Source organism: Lepidothrix coronata, unplaced genomic scaffold (assembly GCF_001604755.1).
Source record: "Lepidothrix coronata isolate B3197 unplaced genomic scaffold, Lepidothrix_coronata-1.0 Scaffold318, whole genome shotgun sequence".
Lineage (NCBI taxonomy): Eukaryota > Metazoa > Chordata > Aves > Passeriformes > Pipridae > Lepidothrix > Lepidothrix coronata.
Genome location: NW_016690498.1, coordinates 262458 through 283568, shown reverse-complemented (window position 1 = coordinate 283568; position 21111 = coordinate 262458). Strand labels below are relative to the sequence as shown.

The 21111-nt window shown below is 42.0% G+C and overlaps 1 protein-coding gene across 3 annotated transcripts in view; it reads right to left on the bottom strand.

Annotated features, from left to right (window-relative positions):
• The window catches only part of BMP2K (BMP2 inducible kinase), a 46989-nt gene that overhangs the window by 23857 nt on the left and 2021 nt on the right, over positions 1 to 21111 (bottom strand). The window contains exons 2-8 of one of the 3 annotated variants that reach the window (XM_017837959.1): positions 20524 to 20654; positions 3888 to 4006; positions 3443 to 3548; positions 2321 to 2463; positions 1867 to 1988; positions 1103 to 1184; positions 341 to 473 (exon numbers count right to left, since the gene is read on the bottom strand). In XM_017837959.1, the coding sequence (XP_017693448.1) occupies positions 341 to 473; positions 1103 to 1184; positions 1867 to 1988; positions 2321 to 2463; positions 3443 to 3548; positions 3888 to 3944 (643 nt within the window). In that variant the 5' untranslated portion in view covers positions 3945 to 4006; positions 20524 to 20654. Of the gene's footprint in view, positions 1 to 340; positions 474 to 1102; positions 1185 to 1866; positions 1989 to 2320; positions 2464 to 3442; positions 3549 to 3887; positions 4007 to 17325; positions 17566 to 20523; positions 20655 to 21111 lie in introns of those variants that run through there. The other 2 variants (XM_017837958.1, XM_017837956.1) reach the window with 2 other exon arrangements.

Sequence of the window (21111 nt, the reverse complement as noted above, 5' to 3'; positions counted from 1 at the left end):
GCAAGACCATCCGTTAAATGTCACATCAGCTGCCCAGGAGGAAGACTTGCTCATACTCATTCCCCTGGCTCCCTTCCAGTGCCATTTCAAGGAGTTTGCTCTAGGCTTCTGAAATCCCTCTGCAGGCAGCCCCTCAGGTCTGTGCCCTGGGGCACAGTCCTCCGCGGAACAAGAGGACAAGCAAGGCTCCCTTCCAAGGCCAGTGCAGGTCACAGCCAGGAGTGACTGCCACGCTCCCTCAGACTGCACCTCCCACCACAGTCACTCTCCTCCAGGAGCAGGACCTGTGTTTCCCTGGCTCCAGGAGATGAAGGCACTGCTGTGCTGCCCACACACTTACTGATCAAACAGTGCACGCTGTGGGAGTACCGTGAGCTGTCCGGGATGGTAAAGCTGCCGTCACAAATAGCAACTTGGCTTTCTCCAAAGGGAAGGGAAAAGAAACAGAGTTTATACAGCAAGCAGCCAAGGGCCTGTAAAAGACAAAGACGGGCACTGTGAAGGGATGAGAGCAAGCCTTTTACACAAGAGAGCAGCACCAGTGAGACACAAACTTCATCCTGGCTACAGCTGCTGCTTACATGTTGTGTAGAACCCGCACTATTGAACAGTTCACGTGACAAGCTGATACATCAAGCAGTAACACAACTTTCTTTTCCACTCACTCCTATATAGATAACAAACTACAAAATCAGGGCATACCAAGAGCTGCATATTCTCAGTGTCACATCACCTGGAGATACCCCACTAGCCTTTGCACTCCGTTTATTTTCTTCACTGCACAGCACCTAATAAAAACACTTTTCTTGATCATGCTGCCAACAGGTTTCCACAAGAAATCTCTGGGGACCACCAAGCAGCAACTAGGGCTGACAAAAAAAGACAAACTCTAAATCACGTTCCCCTTCCTTCTAAATAAAAAAATCAAACGTGGCACTCATTTTCCTTACCAAAGAGTTAACTATCCAAGATCTCTACTATATTCTGTGTTCTTTAGCTGCATCATGTGTTTTATTTTCCAAGAACTAATTTTTCAGTCAGTCAATGCTGCTTTTAATTGCCTCTCATGAATTAGTTCCATACTACATGATTTTTTGCTTACCCAGATATCTGCCTTGGTAGTAATTGGCTTTCCTCCATACAGATTGATCATCTCAGGAGCTCTGTATGACAGTGTTGTGTACCTAGCGATGTAAAATAAAGAGAGGACATGGCTGAAGACTGCCTCAGAACTGCAAGCGTGTTTCCCCCTATCTGCCACACACACACCAACCACACACAAGTTTCAGATACATGCCTGGAACTGCCTCACATAATCCGAGTCATTTACTGCATTTGCAGCATCACAAAGAATATTCAAAGTAGCAAGATGTAATGAAGAATAAGTAATAGGTCAGCTAAAATTTGCCTTTACTGTTATTTCCCCAGAAGTGTATACTTTTCCAAAAGTCACTGTGCATAAGCAGCCAGTCACCTGGAAGGTGTGATTCAAGGGTTCTACAAGAGCTTTCCTAATACACACCGGAGCATACAGAATGCAGACTTCAGAAAAAACTAACATCTCAAAACAACTGCTAAAGTTGTTCAAATACTTTAGAGTAGAAAAAAATCTCCACCATTTTCTAAACTTGAGAAGGAGCAGCCTGTATTTACTCCTCTGCAGTAGTTAGCCCAAAGGACAAAACCATACTAATACACGATTTCAAGAGTATGTGTTCCACTCTTTTACTATATTTATGCCAAAATTAATTCAAGATCGATCATTAAGTTAAATTCATATTAATGGTACGTGCACACCACACAACAATACATGGGGTTTTCCAGCAGAGTCATCGCTTATGATAGGTCACCTAAAAGTAAACTTACTTTTTAATTTCTTCTTCAACCATATTAACACCATCTTTCTGCGGATGCAGGTATTTGTTAGTGGCGCTGCCGAAGTCACAGAGAACGTAGTTCCCGCTATCGTTTAACAGTAGATTTTCCACCTTGAAAGGAAATCAATACACAGAAAAGTTATGTTAAAATACCAGCATTAATTTCCAAGTGTTACTATATGTTCTCACACAAACAGGAAGTTTTCAGAAAAATCAATTGATAGACTTAGTTTTAGCATCAAAAACTTATTTTAGTGTCTCTGTTTACAGCCTCTGTAGTCTCTCTGTTTCAAGTCTGGTTTAGTCTCTCTGTTTACAGCTCCATCCACAACAAGTTCCTAACCAGTAGTCAGTCTTAGGTATTGAAATACCTTCTATATCCTCAATGCTTTTCAGGTAGATGATTGATTTTAAGCCAGATTCCCTTTTCATGGCATTCATACCTTCAGATCCCGGTGAACTATGGGCGTTTTGCACTGATGCAACTGAGCAACAGCTTCACAGGTGTCACAAAATATCCTCATGACTTCTGACTCTGTGAAACCTGTCTGTAGACGCTGGTTCATCTGGTTCACAACTTGTCCAGCTAAAGAAACCACAAGAGAAATGTCTTTCAAGTAATTCCTATCAGGTACAGAAGACTAATATGCACCAAGTCCACGAATGAGATGCAAGGAAGTTTTCCTATCACTGTATTTAAACAAAAGCAACCTGGCTTTCCAAATGGCTTGTTATGGTACAGATTGCACAAACCATAATAATTACCACTCCTACTGCAAATATAATGCACACACATCTCATCTCAAAGTATTCAAGCACTACAGACCGCAGGGTGGCTTTTCTTCCTAAGCTCAAAGTATTTACTTTGTACTTGCAGCACTTGTTCCAGTATCTTCAGCTATTTCAGTTAAACACTGTCTCATATTATGTCCAATCACCCTAAACTTTAGACAAACTTCACAAGTTAAACTCAATGGCAAGTTCATTCCATATGAACTTAGAGCATATGTGTGGGGGGCAGTGGGGATCCAAAAACTACTTGTTTTTACACATTGTTTGAAAGAAGGTTACATTATAAGGTGTGAGACAACAGGACTATTTTCTTTTAGCTGGCATTATCAACACTGACTGTGCTATGCTCATTTATAACAGGTCACCTGGCAGGTAAGAGTCAAGTATCTTCAATGTTATCATCTAACCCAAAAACAACAAAGCAAGAAGAGTGTGACAAGTTTGGCAATCTTTCCCCTAGAGTATGTTCCAACTACCTGTTGATTAGCACAGACAGCAGAACACGCACCAATTTCCCTTCATACTTAGAGAATTAATTTCCCCATTCCTAATCATACTCAGTCACAGAGGCAAGTGAATCTCACTTTTACCTTTTCCTCAGAGCTCAGCAGCTCAGTGCCAACAGGAGAGTGTCACGAACTAGTGGGATTCCAGACATGAGATATCTATGTTCACCTCTTACATGAACTGGTTTAACAGTTCTAAGTAAAATCCCAGGTGATCCTACAAACATCTTCCCTGCCTTTTCTCTGAAAACTCAGGAGCTCTCTTACCTCGGCAGTATTCCATGAGGATGAGCACCTCCCAAACATTATCACTTATCGAGTTGACAGCACAGTCCAAATAGGTCACAATGTTCTTGTGCCCAGATAACTCTTTCTGAAAAAGAGAATGCAAATTACACTTCATTACCAAAAAAAATTAAAAGAGGAAGAATTTCAATTGACACTGCAGCAATGGATGAAAGTTCTTTTGCTTGGGAACCAGATGTACTGACCCAACTGACTGTGATACCAGATACATTTTTAATAATTCCTTCCGAAGTTAATGACACACCAACCCTAAACACAGCATTACTTTCTGAAACTAACAGTGCAGAATCAGAACCATAAGGTCAAAACAGACCAGGATCTAGAAAGAACTATCACTGCAGAGGCATTAGGTGTGTGTATACCACAGACTGATTCATTCTGCAGTCACAAGTAATGGCCTTCTTACCATAATTGCTATTTCTCTCTTGCATATGTTGAGATCTGGCACATTGTTAACACACATCCGTTTCAGTGCACAGCGTATCCCACTGTGGGTGCGGACCAGGAACACCGTCGAGAAGCCACCTGGAAAACGGAAGTGTAAATAAATGCAGCTACTGGAGTTTGTAATTTCTGTAGTCAACACGACTACATGCTAAGGAACGAGTAAGAAAGACTGTGTCGGTCATTAAGTGATGAGTGACAAACACTTTAAAAAGCTAAAGATTTGCTATCACACTCCATTAATCTAAAGTCAAATCTTCTTGACAAAATACATAAAGACTTTATTATTTTCTCAAAATATTACATGAAAATATTTTCTCAATATTAAATGAAAATCATCTGAAAAGCATTTTCACATTCAAACCAATTTATAAAGCCCAGTGCAAACTACATATACAGGTATTAACCCTGAAGTACTTAGAGTCATCCAAAAACCTGAACCAAGTGAAGGTATTCTCCAGATATTCCAAATTTCTAAATCCCCCAATATTCAATAAGGGTTAATACTAATTCCCTAAATCTACATTTTAAAACATAAAAAGTAAAATATTAAAACAAGATAAAGTCTTGAGAGATGCTGAAGAAGTCAAGCAACTTCCCAGGTTTGCCTCAAGAGCCCCCCTGCACTCCCAGACGGTGCAAGCAGTCAGCTCTGAAACAAGTGTTTGTATTTAAACCACACTAAACACACCGAGTACAATTCAGCATCTTCTCACAACCAGTCCCACCAGGAATGTTCAGTCCAACCGTGGCATAAACTGCAAGCCAGAAGTTCAGTCCACCTTCCAGCTTCCCAGTTTGAGGGGATTTTATCCTCTTTGCTGGTAGAGAAGAATTACTGAGGTAGGAATTATACCCACAAGCCAAGTGAAACAGCCTTCACAGCAAGTACTGCCAAATGATTGGGCAAACCGAAGGGAAAAATCAACACTCCCCTTTCTTTTCTGTCTTCTGTTAGTCCTGCCTACTGCTCAAGGAGGTCACACTGGCATCGCCTCAAGGCTCACCCGCACAGCTTTCCCACAGTTTTAGGAAATCCACCTCAGAGAAGAGCTCACAAAAACCCATGCCTTCCTTAAGTGACTGCTGCCTGATCGCATGCCAACTACACCATGGGAACGTTCAGCCAGGGCAGCAGCTCAGGTACAGAGTCAGGACAGAAATATGTAAATTAGAGCGATTAACTCCTGTGATAATCAGGCAGCCAATTGAAATGCACGCGTTTCATGTCTCCTGATAGCATCTGCAAGCAGTGTTTATCAAGTATAATGCACCTCATTTAATGCAAGTCTCACCAGCTTGAGCAAACAAGCACATAATCACTTCCACTCAAGAAGTTAAGCTCTATTAAGAAATTTCCCTTGAAGATTAAATATTTATTACTTTAAAACTTAATTCCTCATTTAGTCAAATGCGATGCTACGCTGTCAAAACAGAATTACTGCCAATTTTAGTACAACAGCCCTAAGGCCCTTCCAAAAATTTCACAGGACACACACTCTTCTTTGCTCAAGCTCTAATGCTGAACTCCAGCTGGGGATGAAATGATCCAGAAGGGCTCCCTAACACCAGCATGGCGAATCATGTGCAGACCTTCTTTACTGGAAGAGGTTTTGAACTATCCTCGCAATAAAAGTACTTCCTTTTAAGCACCTATATTTGACCAAACCCATAAAGCAGTACTTGGGTAACACACAAGAGTCATAACGATAAAATAACAATCACTTCCTGGCTTTTTAACCAGTTTTTACAGCCTTAAAATTCTCTCTGACTAGCAGAAGGACAAGAAGGAAACGCCAAGTCTCAAGTTCCCCAGACAACAGTTCTGACGTAACCTGAGCAGACAGGACTGCGTAAGAACCATCAATACAACGCAGTGAAAAGCCCCTAAATCCTCAGCCAAGCGCTGCTCTCGCCATTAGGTGGCAATATCAGCCAACACTTGAGGGCTGGGGAGCCGTAAAAGAAGACCTGGTCCTGGTTTTGGCCAGAAGACCTGTGACCTTGAACGGTTTTCCATCAGTAAATATCAACACCATAAAAACTCTTTCCTCAAAGGGCCAAGTGGCACAACTCTGAACCAAAACTCACTCAGTGAACTTCATCTCAATGCAAGAATTCTCACTGTTCCCCTTCCCATTCTCTCCCCCATCCCACGGAGCTGCCTGGGCCTCAGTGGCCACCTGGGTTTAGAACACAAAAGGCTTGTAGGAGCTTCATCTCTTTCAGTCCTTTATTTCCATCAAACTCATCTGAGCACAAAATCCTCAAAAGTTACACAGGACAGTCACATTGCACTTTTCTCTGAAATATCTGCTAAAAAGCAAATACATAAAAAAATATATATATTAAAAAATATATATATAAATATATAAAAATATATATAAATATATAAAAATATATATTAAAACATATAAAATAAATATATAAATATATACATATAAATAAATATATACATAAAATAGTATCTAAAGTTATATTAGCCAGTAGATACCTAGCAGAATTAAAAACTCTTTACAAAGTTAACACTTCTTTCTTAACTTTTCCCCTTGAACCGTCATTTCTGTCAACTTACCTATTCCCTTTTGGGATCTTATTATCAACTAAATGGCAATGTTTTGCCTTTCTTTCCTGGGCTGGGTTTTGTTTGTTTGTTTTTAATGAAATTCTACATCAGCCACACTTGTCTGTTTTTTCCCTTTGCATATTTAAGGTCAACCTTGACTAATTTCACAGGCCTCAACATTCGAATTACACTTCATCATGTCACATTCCTGAAACTCCAACCAGGAAGCAGTGTAGCTGTCCAAATTCCAAGTACCCCATTTGCTTACTCAGGTAGAACAAAATAAGGCTGAAAAATCTTCCAGCACCTTTACCATCTTTCAGACTGCTGAGAGCCATTTTGTGGAGATAGTCTAGAATAACATCAACAAACACTCTGAATAAAGCTATGCATTATTTTAGATATACAGACAATTAACTTCTTTTTTAAATAATTAAAAAAAAAATAGAAGTACCAAATGCTGTTCCTCTAAGTAGTGCATCCCTTGGCTATTTATTCTGACAAGTAGTCAATCCCTGGCTATATATTTATTCATTTATTATATATATATATATAAATTCCAGTGTATTCATCTGTGTTCTGAATCCACTTCTGCCTTGAGCTATATTTTCACTGCTAACTTACTCTGCATCACTTGATGTCTGGACCACGTGTACACGTCTCCTCCCTGTTAATTCCAGAAGCAGATTTCCCAAGATCAGGCTGACCCGCAGCCAGAGCCACCCCACTCCAGAGATGACCCACCTCCAGAGCTGCATAGCCTCCCAAGCACTGTAGTTTGCAAGCCCAATGCTCTGGAGTGAATCATTTTATGGGCTACAAATCCACCCAAAATACAAAATAAGACCAGCTGGAGCATGAATGCCCTTCAAATAGGCCTCCCAGCAACCAGAAGAAATAAAAACTTCCTTCAAGTCCATAATGAAAGAATCCTCAAAACCTCGAAAAGTGTTTCTAGTGCATGCTCTTTGCTGGGAAACAAAGGGAACCCTGACCTCTATAGCTTTATGAGGTACTCAAGACACAAAAGAAGTCAGTGTCCATAGCACAGGACACCTAAGAAGAAATTCCAAAAAGGACTAGAACCCATGCCAAGAGCTGTTTCTTGCAGCTCAGTTTTGATCACATCTCCGTGCCATATATGACAAACACAGGCATTCCTGGCTCTCAGATTCCTTCTGTGATCCCCACACACTGCTAGGATGCCACCCCCCCTCACAGCTGCTCAGCTTCTCTCGTGGCGCACTGCTACGCTGCCTCTCACTCTGCATGTTCACTGACATCCACTGGGATAATTCCGGGCACTTGTACTAACCCTCCCAGCCTCCCTCCTCCCCACACAGACAGCAGGCCTTCCCCCAGAGGCACTGCCTTCTCTCAGTCAGTACACCGCGCTGCAGGCACGTGTACTAAAAGCTACACTAAAAGCAGACACAAGAAATACCTGACTTTTTTGTAGACAACACTATTTAATTCTTGAAGCTATAAAGATTTTTATATAATTTGTGAGAGCAAAACCTTTAAAAGCACACAGAATTCAGCCACTTGATTTCTTTATCAGCCTTGGTCATAAACACACGTGAGACACAGCTCCACCCAGAAGAGCAGTTGACAGATGTTGCCTCTAAGCTTGCACTCTCAGCATTCCCAAAACCAAGGCAGAAATAGCTCCCTACTTCTAAAATAATGCATTTCTACAGACACATTTGGGAGTTGAATATTTCTCCACTTTCTTTCAAGTGTGCAGACAATGCATTCCAAGGGACATACCACTGCTCCTTTTCCCACTGCCCACACAAATTCCCACCATGTAACAAGCTGACTATCAAGGCTAGTTTAGACAAGCAGCACTGTTTTCCCCAACTCAGTATCTGCTCCTAGGCAGTGCTGGAAAAACAGCAGCTGCAAATCACAAGCCAGCAGGACAACACAGTGCAGCCCCAGCAGGCAGGTCTGCACCTCTGTGTTAACAGCACTGCTGCCCTGCCTCGAGCAGGCACTCCCACATATCAGTTCTCCTGGCTCCAGCTACAGTCCCAAAAAGCTCTGACAGAAGCATCAGAGACCTGCGGCATCCACAGCACTTCAAGTTACTGAGTGAGCTGGGAAAGCTGAATTAAGGTCTGCTATAGATTTTGTGAAGCTTCCTTATTTAGTAACACCCATGCACCAGACTTGCCCAGAGGCCAAACTTCAGATGCTCAAGCTTTGGTCCAGTGAACAGCAAAAGGAACAGAGCTCCATGTCCTGCAGTACAGCACATTATACTCCTCACCCTACCTGCTTCTCAGGAGTACCCAGGTGACTTACCAGACATACTGCACTACTGCAGTGACAACACTGCTTCCGTGTCCCCTTCTGCCTGACTGCCTCGGCTACTCTGCTGTTGAGAAACAAAACCCACCAACTTCCTAATGCAGAGAAACTTGCTAACCATTTGAATTGAACACAGCTATTGGAACAGACACACCTGCAATTCCTGCAGTATTCTAAGTTTAAGGAAAACGAAACCAGATTGACTGAATAGCTGATTTAATGCATGCTCTAGAAGAAGGCAAGCATTTGATATGCCCTGGAAGGAATAAGTCTTATGCACCCAAGACAAAACATGCTATTTCTTAGGGTAGAACTGATCCCTTTACCACATATTCTGATTAGAAAAATACAAAAAACCACTTCAAAATTTCAATTTTGAACCAAGCTGCCTGAGAATTAGTCACAACCACTGTACTACGTTCATGTATTATGCCATCACCTCCTCTTGCTGTTCCCTGGGATAAAAATAGACTAACACCTTTACCTCTATAACTGTATGTAATAGATGCTTGTATGTAACTAACACTTCCTTCCTGTCTACGAGGAAGGTAGCACAGAACACAACTAGCAGCTCACTAACAGTTCAATTACATATCAGAATGTTAGCCTCCATTCACCTCCAGAAATCACACTGTAGCAGGACCTAACACTTGAGTATTAAACAGGTCTTAGCTCAACAAACTGCAAGTAGGTAATCAGGGTAAAATCTGGCAACAAGTCACAATCCACCAGGCTTCATTCAAAGACATTTCTTAGGGCTGTGCTATCATACAGACACTCACTACTGAATTATTAAAACCTGAAGCTAAATGTGACACAGTGAAGGGTACTGTACTTTTTGCAAACAAAAAGAATCAGAGCTTTCTGCTCACAATGCCTGTCCAAATATTTCTGTTTGCAGACACTAATGCAGTGTCCTCCCAGCCTCAGTGCAGAGCAGCAAACACCTCAGCTCAACACAGATACCTCACACAGTTTAAAGACAGAACAGGTTGGGCATCTTCTACTTCAGTGCCCATGGCACCATCTTCCAGCCTGCAAACAACACTAAGTTCCAACAAAGTAAGGATCTTTGGGGTGATTTTTACTTTGGAGATGTACAGTCATGCAAGTAACCCATGTATTTTCTTCCAATTCTTTCTACCTTTGCAAATGCACCTCTTGCACATCCCAGTACATTCAAACAGATGTGCTTTCACTTCAATAGCATGTCAGCATTTTTAAAGAGAGTTTCCTCTGTACAGTCCCACGAAGTTCTGTTGAGTTTTTCATCCACATTGCATTACAATCCTCATAATTATATCCCTAACTTGATTTTTAGCATGTCCCCAGCTGGCACAAAACAAGTTCTGCAATCAAAAAAAATTTCAAGAAATAATCCACATTTCTGAAGTCAAGAAACACTTGTCAGGAGTGACAGCTGTTTGCAGGAGCAACCAAGATATTTCTCCAAGAGACAGAGCTTCATGCCACCAACACTTCCTTTTCCTAACACTAAGATTCAAAACCAAACACTAACATACACCAGAAACTTAACAACCAACCTGAACACTATTTTTTGTCAGGTCAAAACTGTGACTAAACATTTACATAAAGGGATTACGCTGTGTAATCTAGGCCAGAAGTGTTAATTCAATTCCATTTCACTGTGCCATTAAAGCTTTAGTCTCTCAAACTTCAGTCCACTGGACACATCAGGTTACTAAAGATGTAACCAGGTGATGCCTTCAGGCAGGATGTGCTTCTTGCTCAACTTTTCATAACAAAGCTTTTCAATCTACCCAAGACATTGGCAAGACACCTGCAATGAACATCCACTATCACAGTTCACAAAAAAAAAACCAACAAAAACAAACAAAAAAAACCCAACAAAACCAAACCACCCCCCAAAACAAAACAAAAAAACCAACACCAACAACCAAAAAGCTAAAAAATTTTCAACAGCAGTTTTATCTTCAACATGTTTCCCCCCCTCTTCTGTGACTTTTTCCACCTAACTCAGCTCCCTCTGTCGTTTGGTCTGACCTGAAAAGAGGGAGTTGGGAAACCACAACAATGACACGATCTATGCGCATAGGCTGGACAGAAACATGGAGTTTGCCATCCTACAACACTGAGGAGCGTGAATTCAGGTCACTCTAGAGATGGATTTCCAATGTCATTTGCTAAGTTACTTTTTCCTAAAACTTGATTTCAACTCCAATATAATCAACAAATGTCAAAATCAGTCACCAAATGGTTAAATCAGTGGGTACAGATATATTACACAGCTACGATGCAACCACTTTGGAACTAAATTCCATTGTCATACCACATGGTTACCAACCAGTTAAGAAAACAAACATCACACACTTATTTGCTATGTAGTTTGCTTTGCATGTTCCTTAAAATCACTGTTTTACTTGCGTTTAAATATGGTACCACAAAAATTGAAAGCAGAGCAAGTCAGAGAAGGGATCTCCAAGCTCACGTCACTGATCCACTGATTGTCCCAAAGCTGCCATGGCACAGAAACAAGGCACAGCACACAGTGTCCAGCTCCAGCCCAAGGGCTGGTTCCATGGCACCCTGGACAAGTGCCACCTCTGGTTGCAATACAAAGACAAGAGCCACCAGGCCATGCAGATAGACAAAGCCATTGCTAATGCCAGAACCATTTCAGAATAAGGCAGATGTCACAGGAAGATTCTCTGGTTTGCTATTTGTCTAAGGCATCTTGCACATACTGAATTAGTAAAGTAAAACCCATCTCTTCACTGCTAGAAAGAGTCCAACTCACACATTCCCACCTGAGTGTAGTCACCAGGGAATCCACTGACCACTTTTCATAAGTGAGCATGATCAGAACTGGACTGACTGGCAGGAATTAGTGTTAAGAACATCGAATATGAATAACTGAGGCAATGAGAAGAAGGATGTTTATTATCTCACTTATTCTGTAGCTGTCTGCAAATACTTAAATCAAAGGAGTATGCCCAGATACAAACCTATTTGGCATAAGATCAACAGGGGGCCAACAGAATCTCAGCATCATAGAATCAGCTGGGTTGGAAAAGACTTGGGAGATCATCAAGTCCAACCCTTGATCCACTATCACCGCGGTTACTAGACTGGGGCACTAAGAGCCACATCCAGTCTCATCTTAAAAAGCTCCAAGGATGGAGAATCCACCACGTCCCTGGGCAGCCCATTCCAATGCCTTATTACCCTCTCTGTAAAGAATTTCTTCCTAAATAAACTTTCTCAAGAGCACAGTATCTGAGATCCAACCTGCTTGCACCAATAAAGAGAACTATAAACCCTTTTAGGTAATAACACTTCCTTAGCATCTGCATGGGGGCAGGCAGTTCTTGAAGCTCTACCTATGCTGAATACATCTGAATACTTCAATTTGCACATAAAACACCTCTTAAGACTTCCACCCCAATTACCTTACGGCACTTTTATGCTTGGGATTCTAAACTTCACACTGTGACATCTGACAACCTAAAAAGACACACTGAAACTTCTAAACCATATAAGCAGCTTGGTCGCTATGCTGCAGTGGCAAGAGGACTCTGAGTATCAGAGTCAAGATTATCAAAATCATTTAATACTTCTCGTACACCTACCATGTTTCAAGGCAGAGCCAGTCAACAGCAAGAACTCAGAACAAGGCAGTTTTTCATTATATGTACCAAGCTGCAGACTCATGCTTGTGAGTAAGTCTCCAAAACTTAAAATGCTAGAATCTAAACTCAAAGATGTCCTTCAACAAAAGGCTCCTCTTACAAATCCCGCTACAAAATTCCATATCAGTTTAACAGAAGAGCAAGTCATATGAAAGACTTAAAATACTGCATTTGATGGAAAAATAAAGAAAGCACAAAGCTGGGAGGATAATACTGTGGATTCACACCAAAATTGGAGGCACCTGAACACATCTACAAGCCCAAACCAAATCAGATGCAGCACACTACTTCCTTTTGAGTTGCTGTTTGGTTACATTGCTTTTAGAACTACCATAACAATACAAGCTTGCTCTTCTATCTTCAGAGTGCCTAAGAAACCTCTGGATAGCTCATTCTGGGACAAAATAATCCTCCTGCTGCTTCCACAAGTTCTCATGAAGTAAAGGCCAAGTGATAACCCATCTAAACTCACCTCAAGGTGAAAGTCTCAACTCTACAGACACAGACCGTGCTCCTGAGCTCTAAGGAGAGACAGAAGGGCTTTGCAGGATGCAATTATTTCATTTGCTTTTTTCCAAACAGCTTGTTTTCCTGCACATCATGCACAAACCCAGAACTGATCCTCTGCCTAATGCTGACATACTAAATTTCATTCACTCTTCTAGTCTCATGAACACATGCTGTGTTCAGTCAGGTCCTCACACATGTATGTCAGAAGAGTAATTTAGTGCCTTATATTGTTTAGTGATCTATTTGCTGCATACTGCTTTCATATTTACACGCAAATAAATTACCCAAAACAAGAAAAAAAACCTTGTTTAGCAACAGTTTCTCTAAATACATGCACATTCAGCTTTTCAACCTACAGCAATTGCAAAAGAACGTAATTAAATGTCATATTAATCACTGACTTCCGAAGCTATTTTTGTTTCATAAGAAAAGAGGCACAGTCCTGCAACAATTACTCACTAGAACTGCTACTGAAAGACAAGATGCACAGATAAAAATCACAGTCCAAGCAGCAAATTAAAAAAAATGACAAATGAAATGAGTCAGTACAACAGACCCAAAATAAACCAGGAATTGGACCATTCCTATGTGTTGGTAACATAACTCCTAGAGACTTGCGTATTAGTTTCTAGGCACCACAGGAACAAATTCATCCATTAAAATAATGTGCAAGTTTGGAAGGAAGCCCAACATACACATGACTGAATAAAATCTCCTCAAGTCCTGGAATATCAGAATTCCTTTCGTATTTTTGTGTGTGGCAATCAAGGCATAGCACGTTACAAAAGCTATGAGGAAGAAACCATCTCACAATGAGGATGTTCCACACTCTACCTGTATCTCTTGTACAGACTTGTATGACTTGGGGCAAATCCCTTCATCTTCCTTTGTTTCTCCGTCTGTGGAGTAACGTCTCTCCCCGAGGCAATGTGATGCTCTTCTCAGCAATACCAGGTCTGACACCTCTTGAAGAGGTGTTCACTCTCCCGTGAGCCTACATCATCAATTCTTCAGTACTTGCACCACGTGCCTCAGAAGCAAGGCAGACATAAGGAGAAGGAAGAAGAACCAAAGACTCTCATACCTTTGCAGGGAGAACACTCCAAGTCTGCCAGGTTCCAGTTCCACAAGACAGACAGTGTTTTGTAACACCTGGGTTTATGTTGCTCCAGAACCAAGTTATTCAAGGTCTTGCTATTCAAACCAAAAGAAATAGTCTCCACTTCATTAAAACAGACCCCTAGGATCAACTGATTTTTTATTTCCATTTGGTAACCTGCCCTTTCCTGTGTTTTCCTCCACCCTGACTATGTTCGGAGACCCAGTTTCACAGCTGACCCAACCCACACCCAAGATATCCCACTGCAACTACGTAAAAGTAACCAACCTAGACAAGCGTGAGCAAAGAACACGTGAAGCAAGAGAGGAAGGCAAAGGTTTCTACTTTCTTAACCAGTAGACAAACACTCAGAGACTAAAATCCATTCCCAAGACAACCAGAAAGCAGAAGAGGAATTCATCTTCCTTTCTTGTCAGCAGCTAGACAATGATAAGGAAAAACACAGACCATCTCCTTTCAGAGAAGGGGTTTCACGCTCGCCACCTGTCTTTCTCCACTGGAGAGAAGGACACAGGGTAAGCCGACTCTGCCACAGCAGAATGATAGACTAGAGATGATGTGACCTGCAGCACTGCACAGCTGCTTGGCATCACTGGGACCTGCCAACTCCCCTCAGACCACCAGCTCCGGATACCAGAACTGTGCAAATACACCTAACACTTCAGGATGCAGCTGTTCAGCCACCACATTAACAGCTTTTAAGCTAAACCTGCCAAGACGGATGAGGAAAACAAGACAGATGCCTGCATAGGGCAGCACCTCGGGCAATAAGGATGCAATTAGGTGACTGACCACGCCTGTGTTGCTGGTCAGTCCCAAGCCTGTCACCCGACTGTTACTCTCCACGCTGGCAGGCACAGAGCATTCATAGTGTCAGTTAACACAGCTCTGCTTACAAACATCAACTCGGCAGACTGTGGCAGCCTGCTTAGCTACAAAGTTACAGAGGCAAAAAATAGCTACAGCAAGTAAAATATAGCACAAGGTTATGGAATCAGAATCAAGACAAACAAAACAGTGTAAACCAAAGCACTGCCAGCGACAAGCAGCACAACCTCACTGAGCATCTGCAACATTTTCCCTCTGAACCTGAGGTGAAACCTATTCAGCAAGAAGTCAAACACCCATCAGAGAGCAGGTGTGTGCACATTTACAGCTACAACCAACTAGAAAGACATGGAAGTTCATACAGTTATGCTCGTAACAGCACAGAGACCTGTAACTGCACTGCTCCCTAGAGATCTAGTCCCATCTCTGGCAGTAACTCTGGTTCTCCATGCACACAACAACTGCACGAACCCTTCCACATAGGGAACATACTAATTAATGACTGGCAGCTCTGCTATTACACTAACAACAGCCCTGAGAAATACATACCCCCTTCCCAGAATTACTGGTTTCTAGTTTACACCTGCCTGAAAAGGAATTCCACTGCTTTTAGCTAACAATTTGTCTTTTCAATGCTGGCATGCAAAATACTGAGGTTTAATTAAAAAAAAACAAAACCAAAACCTTTCAGTTAAACCAAAAAAATTAAGATCCTGCACAGTTGCTTTTAGAGTCAGGCTGTGTCTTTTCCAGACAGAGCTAACATATCCTCTATTCCATGCTACCTTACTCTTTGAGGGTGTCCAGGAGCTTCCTAGTGCAACACGCACACGCATACCCTCCCATTCTGACTACTGTAGCATTAGCATACTTCACCAAAACAGCTCTGCAAGGAAAAAGGCAGGTAGATGGCATATGCATCGGTTACATCTGTCCTTTGTCAAAATTTGGCAAAGGAAAGATGGCTTGAATTTGTGCATCACCTTACCATGACTACTACAAATCAAGTTCCTTTCCCTGTAACTCTTCCATGTGACTCTTGGCCACTATCCTGAAAACTTAGTGCAGGATTACCAGATTCCCAGGTGCTTGCTCGGTATTTAACTACTTCTGGGCACACAAAAACGAAATGGATAACATCCTTGAAAAAGAACATAACAATTGTGTGCAGTTCAGAGGTGTAACAGGACCTGTCCACATACACACAATGCAGAAAGGAGTGTCCTCAAGGCACGCAAGGACCAATAACTGGATAATCAAGAGCATTAGACCATGTGTCCTAGGAGATGAACTTGGTCTTAGCTGTACAATAGATGCCTTTGTCAGCCTACAGAAGTTTCCCCATCCGTGTCCCAGAAGCACAAGAGAGCTCTGGAGAGAACAGTGACAGCAACAGTTGTCCCCAAGTACCACCACAGTGTTGAGCACACCAACTATGTCATGAGCTCAAGTGAACTAGAGCTTTCATTTTGTGCACTACGCTACATGAGAAGACACCTTTACCTGCATATTGATGTGAGACTGGGATCACATGCAAATCCCCAACCACTTCCTGGTTTGTTTGCCTTCTCCTTACACAGAACACAGCTATATCCTGCAACAGCCAAACAATGCTCTTGTTTCAAGCTGTGATCTGCCTCCGCTAGGCCTGAGAAACCAAGGATGAACCACAAGCCCTACAGCACAGGTTCCCTATCTTTCATCACCCAGAGATCCAAAGCTGGTCCAGGATCTCTGCACCTGCCAATCTGCAGCTACACTTGCCATAAGGCAGCCATGCCTATTTTTGGGACTGCACAAGAGATCCATGTGTATTGTATTATACTTTCAGACAAAATGGAAATCATAAAGTTTGAAGTACTGATGCTGTTTTTTGTCCTCTGTATCTTCAACTGGAACTAACTATATCTTCTACTCCAATATTGGCAAAGTTAAACTGTTTGAGACAGAATAACAGGGTTGACCTTTACAGTCATGTGCAAACAGATTCAGAAATCTTACACTCTGGAAAAATATCGACATGACCAATCCCAACTCAAATTCCACAATTTATCTTTCCAGACAGCCTTCCAGTTCATAATCCACCCGAACAACTGAACTAGATTTCAACTGAAAACGAAACAGCAGCTACTGCAAAGAGCATCAAGTCACATGACATAACCACTAAATTAACGAAGACAACCAATAATGAACAGGTCAGCCACACGGGAGGAGACTGCTGTGCCCCAGTGGCAAGAGAAGTGACCCTGCACCAGGTGTATTCTTAACACCTGCCACAAAGATAAGCTGTCCCAGTGTACAGAGTTAAAAATTCAGTCCACGCCACATCGAAACACTTGGAAGTACTACAGTTCACAGATCCTTTATAATGGCACTTCTCTTTATTTACCTCTCCAGAAGACAGCACAACAAACAAGCCACACCATGTATGAGATGGAGCAGTGTCTGCTGCACATCAGCACCTTTCCGAATTTATAGCAGCTGCTAGAGCTGCATATCCTCCACATAACTCACTCTAAAGACCTAAAAATCAAGGTATGAAAGGTTAATTGACGTGGGACTCAGCAAAAGGAAAGAGAACCTTATTCACAACACAAAGTTTGTCAATTTGGATTACTAACTGAACTGCTATTGCTAAGACACAAGGTAGGAAAAAACCCAAAACTGTCACAGCAAAACTTCCAAGACTACCCTTATTCCAGGAATGATTTTGAAAAACTTGGTACACCTCCTATCTGGACAATAAGCTATTCCACCTTCAGCACTGCTGTGATGTTGATCCTATTTGAAGACTCCCCTTCTTCCCTCAGACAACTAATTGAAGAAAAATCTCCAGGAAAAAACACTTGCACTGAAAATTAAACAGCACAAAAATCTACAAACACACAGCACAAGAATCTACAGACACAGAGCACAAGATCTCACAAAACAGGACCTGAATTCCTCTCCATTTGGGTGACAGTTTTCTTAGGCCTTGATTGAAATTATGTGAATTTAAGAGACAAACCAAATCATAAGTATTGTCAAAGTACTTGCTAAGACTACACACTCAATTTAAGTAAGGACAGCAGAGCTCACAAGAAGCTCATTCCTTCACTGGTGTAAGAGACTGGAGGAATGACTGACTGGCTCGAAATAACCAGGTGGGAAGTCAGGGGGAACAGGGCGAGCTCTGCATAGGTGGGACAACCACTGCTCCCTCCCTGTCCCTGGAGCCTTAGCGAATCTCTGGTCCAGTCCAAAGTGGTGGGAGCCAACAGCATGACCTGCCCCAAAGTGGTGGGGACCGACCCAGGGGCTGCCCCAAAATGGCGGGGACCGACCCAGGGGCTGCCCCAAAATGGCGGGGACCGACCCAGGGGCTGCCCCAAAATGGCGGGGACTGACCCAGGGGCTGCCCCAAAATGGCGGGGACCGACCCAGGGGCTGGTATAACCCAGAGCTGTAGAAAGGTTCTCTGGGAGAAAGTCAAGCTGACCCTCAGAGGGGCTAAAAGGGAAGAAAGACATTCACCCTCTGGGCATTAATGACCAGTTTGTTATTGAGCCTCCTGAGAATTTTGTTGTTTCTCTCACACATGGCCCAGAGTGAATCAAATTATCTTACCCTAAACCTGCCAAGCGGGATGGGGCTTTACTCTGAGAGCTTGCCCTGTGAGATAAACTATAAAAGAGCATGCCACTTACAATTTTATAAAGGGAATATTCAAGGCTTTTACTTTTTCTCCCTATTGAAAGGCTCCTTTTCACAGAAAACTATATGAAGCAAACATTCTGTGTTATACAAACATTAAATAACGAACTTATAAGCAATCACCTCTTGAGTGGCTTTTTCCCCTCCTCTCTAGTCCTAGATAGATACAAGGTCAATGAAAAAAGCAACAGCTTCCTAAGCTACAGCAGCAGAAGGCTCAACTCCACACAGCTCCAGACTCACCACTTCACCAGTCCAAATGATAAAAAATAAACAGTATACCCACTACCACACAGCTTCTTGGCACATGGACTGAGGCAAAGGAAAGAGAGAAAGTTACAGCACAAGAGCAGTAACACACAACCATCACCCTATCCCATCCAGAGCTTCCCAGCACTGAGGAGGTAGTTTCCATCCCCTCTGGGTACTTCCAGAGCAAGCTGCACACAGTGTCACCCCGTTCCTCCTATGTCAGTGTCTGGCATCTCACCTCTGCTCTCGTAAGAGTGGACTGCCTGGCGAGAGGGTGAACTGCTGGTGGCTAGGGCTGGACACAGCACTGCTTTATTTTTATAAGATGCAACAGCACATGCCCCACAATTCCATTAATCCAGCCTGAGTGAAAATGAAAAGCAGATGAGGACCGTCTTTCCCTGCCCACAAATGAGCTTCCAAACAAAGTCAGTCAAGTTCAAGAGGGAAGCTGGGAAGCCCAGCGCACATTGCACATGCAGTCTCTTTCTTAACACTTGCAACTGTCTCTGCTTTACCTGCACTTGTTAAAACATAATGGCCAGTCTTCGCGAGCGAAGATTTGGGAAAGGTCATTAAACCCTTCGAGCCTGCGCAGTGGATTTTTTAGGTGAGACCCAGTGTGCGCGACCACTAGACCACTAGAGGCCCCCTGTTAAAACATACCAACATACTAAAATACAACACTTACCATAACGTGGTACTAAGAGAACTTTAAACCTGGCAAAGTCTTTATTTATTTTTGCAGTTTAAACATCTCAAGCCCTGCCAGGCAATCAAGATAATAAAACAAATTAGCATCTTCCAACGCCTACCCTTACAGAACGCAGAAAAATCAGTTTTACTGCAATTCTTAAACAAAAAGGAGTTACTGAAGTCTAATCAAGGCCAACAATGAAGTAGTAGTTTCCATGTATCAAGGCACAACTTTCTACCTCCTCCTTATTTAAGCCAAAAATGTTTTGGGAACTTGCTAATTTTCGCTTTCCTTTTCACTCATCACAATATACACTGTTTTGCATTAACATTTAAGGTTATCTACTTAAAAGCATGTTTCATACTTGGCCACTTTCAGTTTGCTGCAATTTCTGAACTTCTTCAATACCAAAGTCCCCATGGACCACCTGTAACCTTCAGCAGAGAACCCTCCATGTTTTTGTCACTAAATTTTCCAAACTTCAGCTGAATTGCACATATTCTTGTTCAACAAAAACACAAAAAGAGAAAGCCTTCACTCTCTATCAGTCATTTATTCCATCTAGTTCTACCATTCCCTTGAAATGGATAAGAATTCTACATCAAACCTCAACCCAAACTAACTGCTTTTCCCCTATATCTGAGAAATAGGCCTTAAAAATAAACACCTCCATCCACCAACATACTGACCATTGGGTTACAGAGGCCAAGAAGCCACCACAGAATAGGTCTGTTTAAACCAAAAGAAGCCACCCGACTGCCTCCTAACTACAGCACTTCAACTTAACAGCTTCTTTACTTAAATAGATAACATTATATTTATTCAAAAGAACTAGATCATAATGCTCCATACTTCTGCCTTTAAAACACTGAAATAAAATCATCTTGTCAAAGACTACAGGAAAAGCACTTTGAAAGCAACTTGGTATCAACGTGGCAAACTTACCAAAGGTCCATCCCTGCAGCCTAACAAGGTCTTCACAACTTGAGCCTTAGGGCATAATGACTGACGCTACTCTAGTTACCGGGAGCCTCAACCCTCTACAGAACCAGGAGCTGCCTTCCTAAGAGCAAGATCTGGAAGGAGGATGGGGTTAAACAACATGAATCAGACACATAATTCTATTAATCACAATAGCTTAAAAAAAATCAATACAATATACCATACCACTGCTATCAGAACATCATATAGCCCCTATGAAACAGATTGGTTAATTTCATTAATTAACTTCACGTGTCATTAACGCTTCCTAGCACAAGCTATAACTTGGATATGAACCTCTGAAATGGGATTTCATCCGCACTGAGTAACAGCAACTACCTGACAAGTGTAAGAGCCTCAGTTAAACTGGGATTCAGAAACTGGAAGAAAGAAATGCCTTGTGCAAACAGAATAGGGGAAAAAAGTTTGTTCTCTGCCCTCCTGAGAGGAAGATGACTAAACAGGGGATTTATAGTGTTCAGTACTAACTACAGATACCAATATGACTAATGTAACAGCAGTAACATACTTACTATTAATGGTTACTAAGGC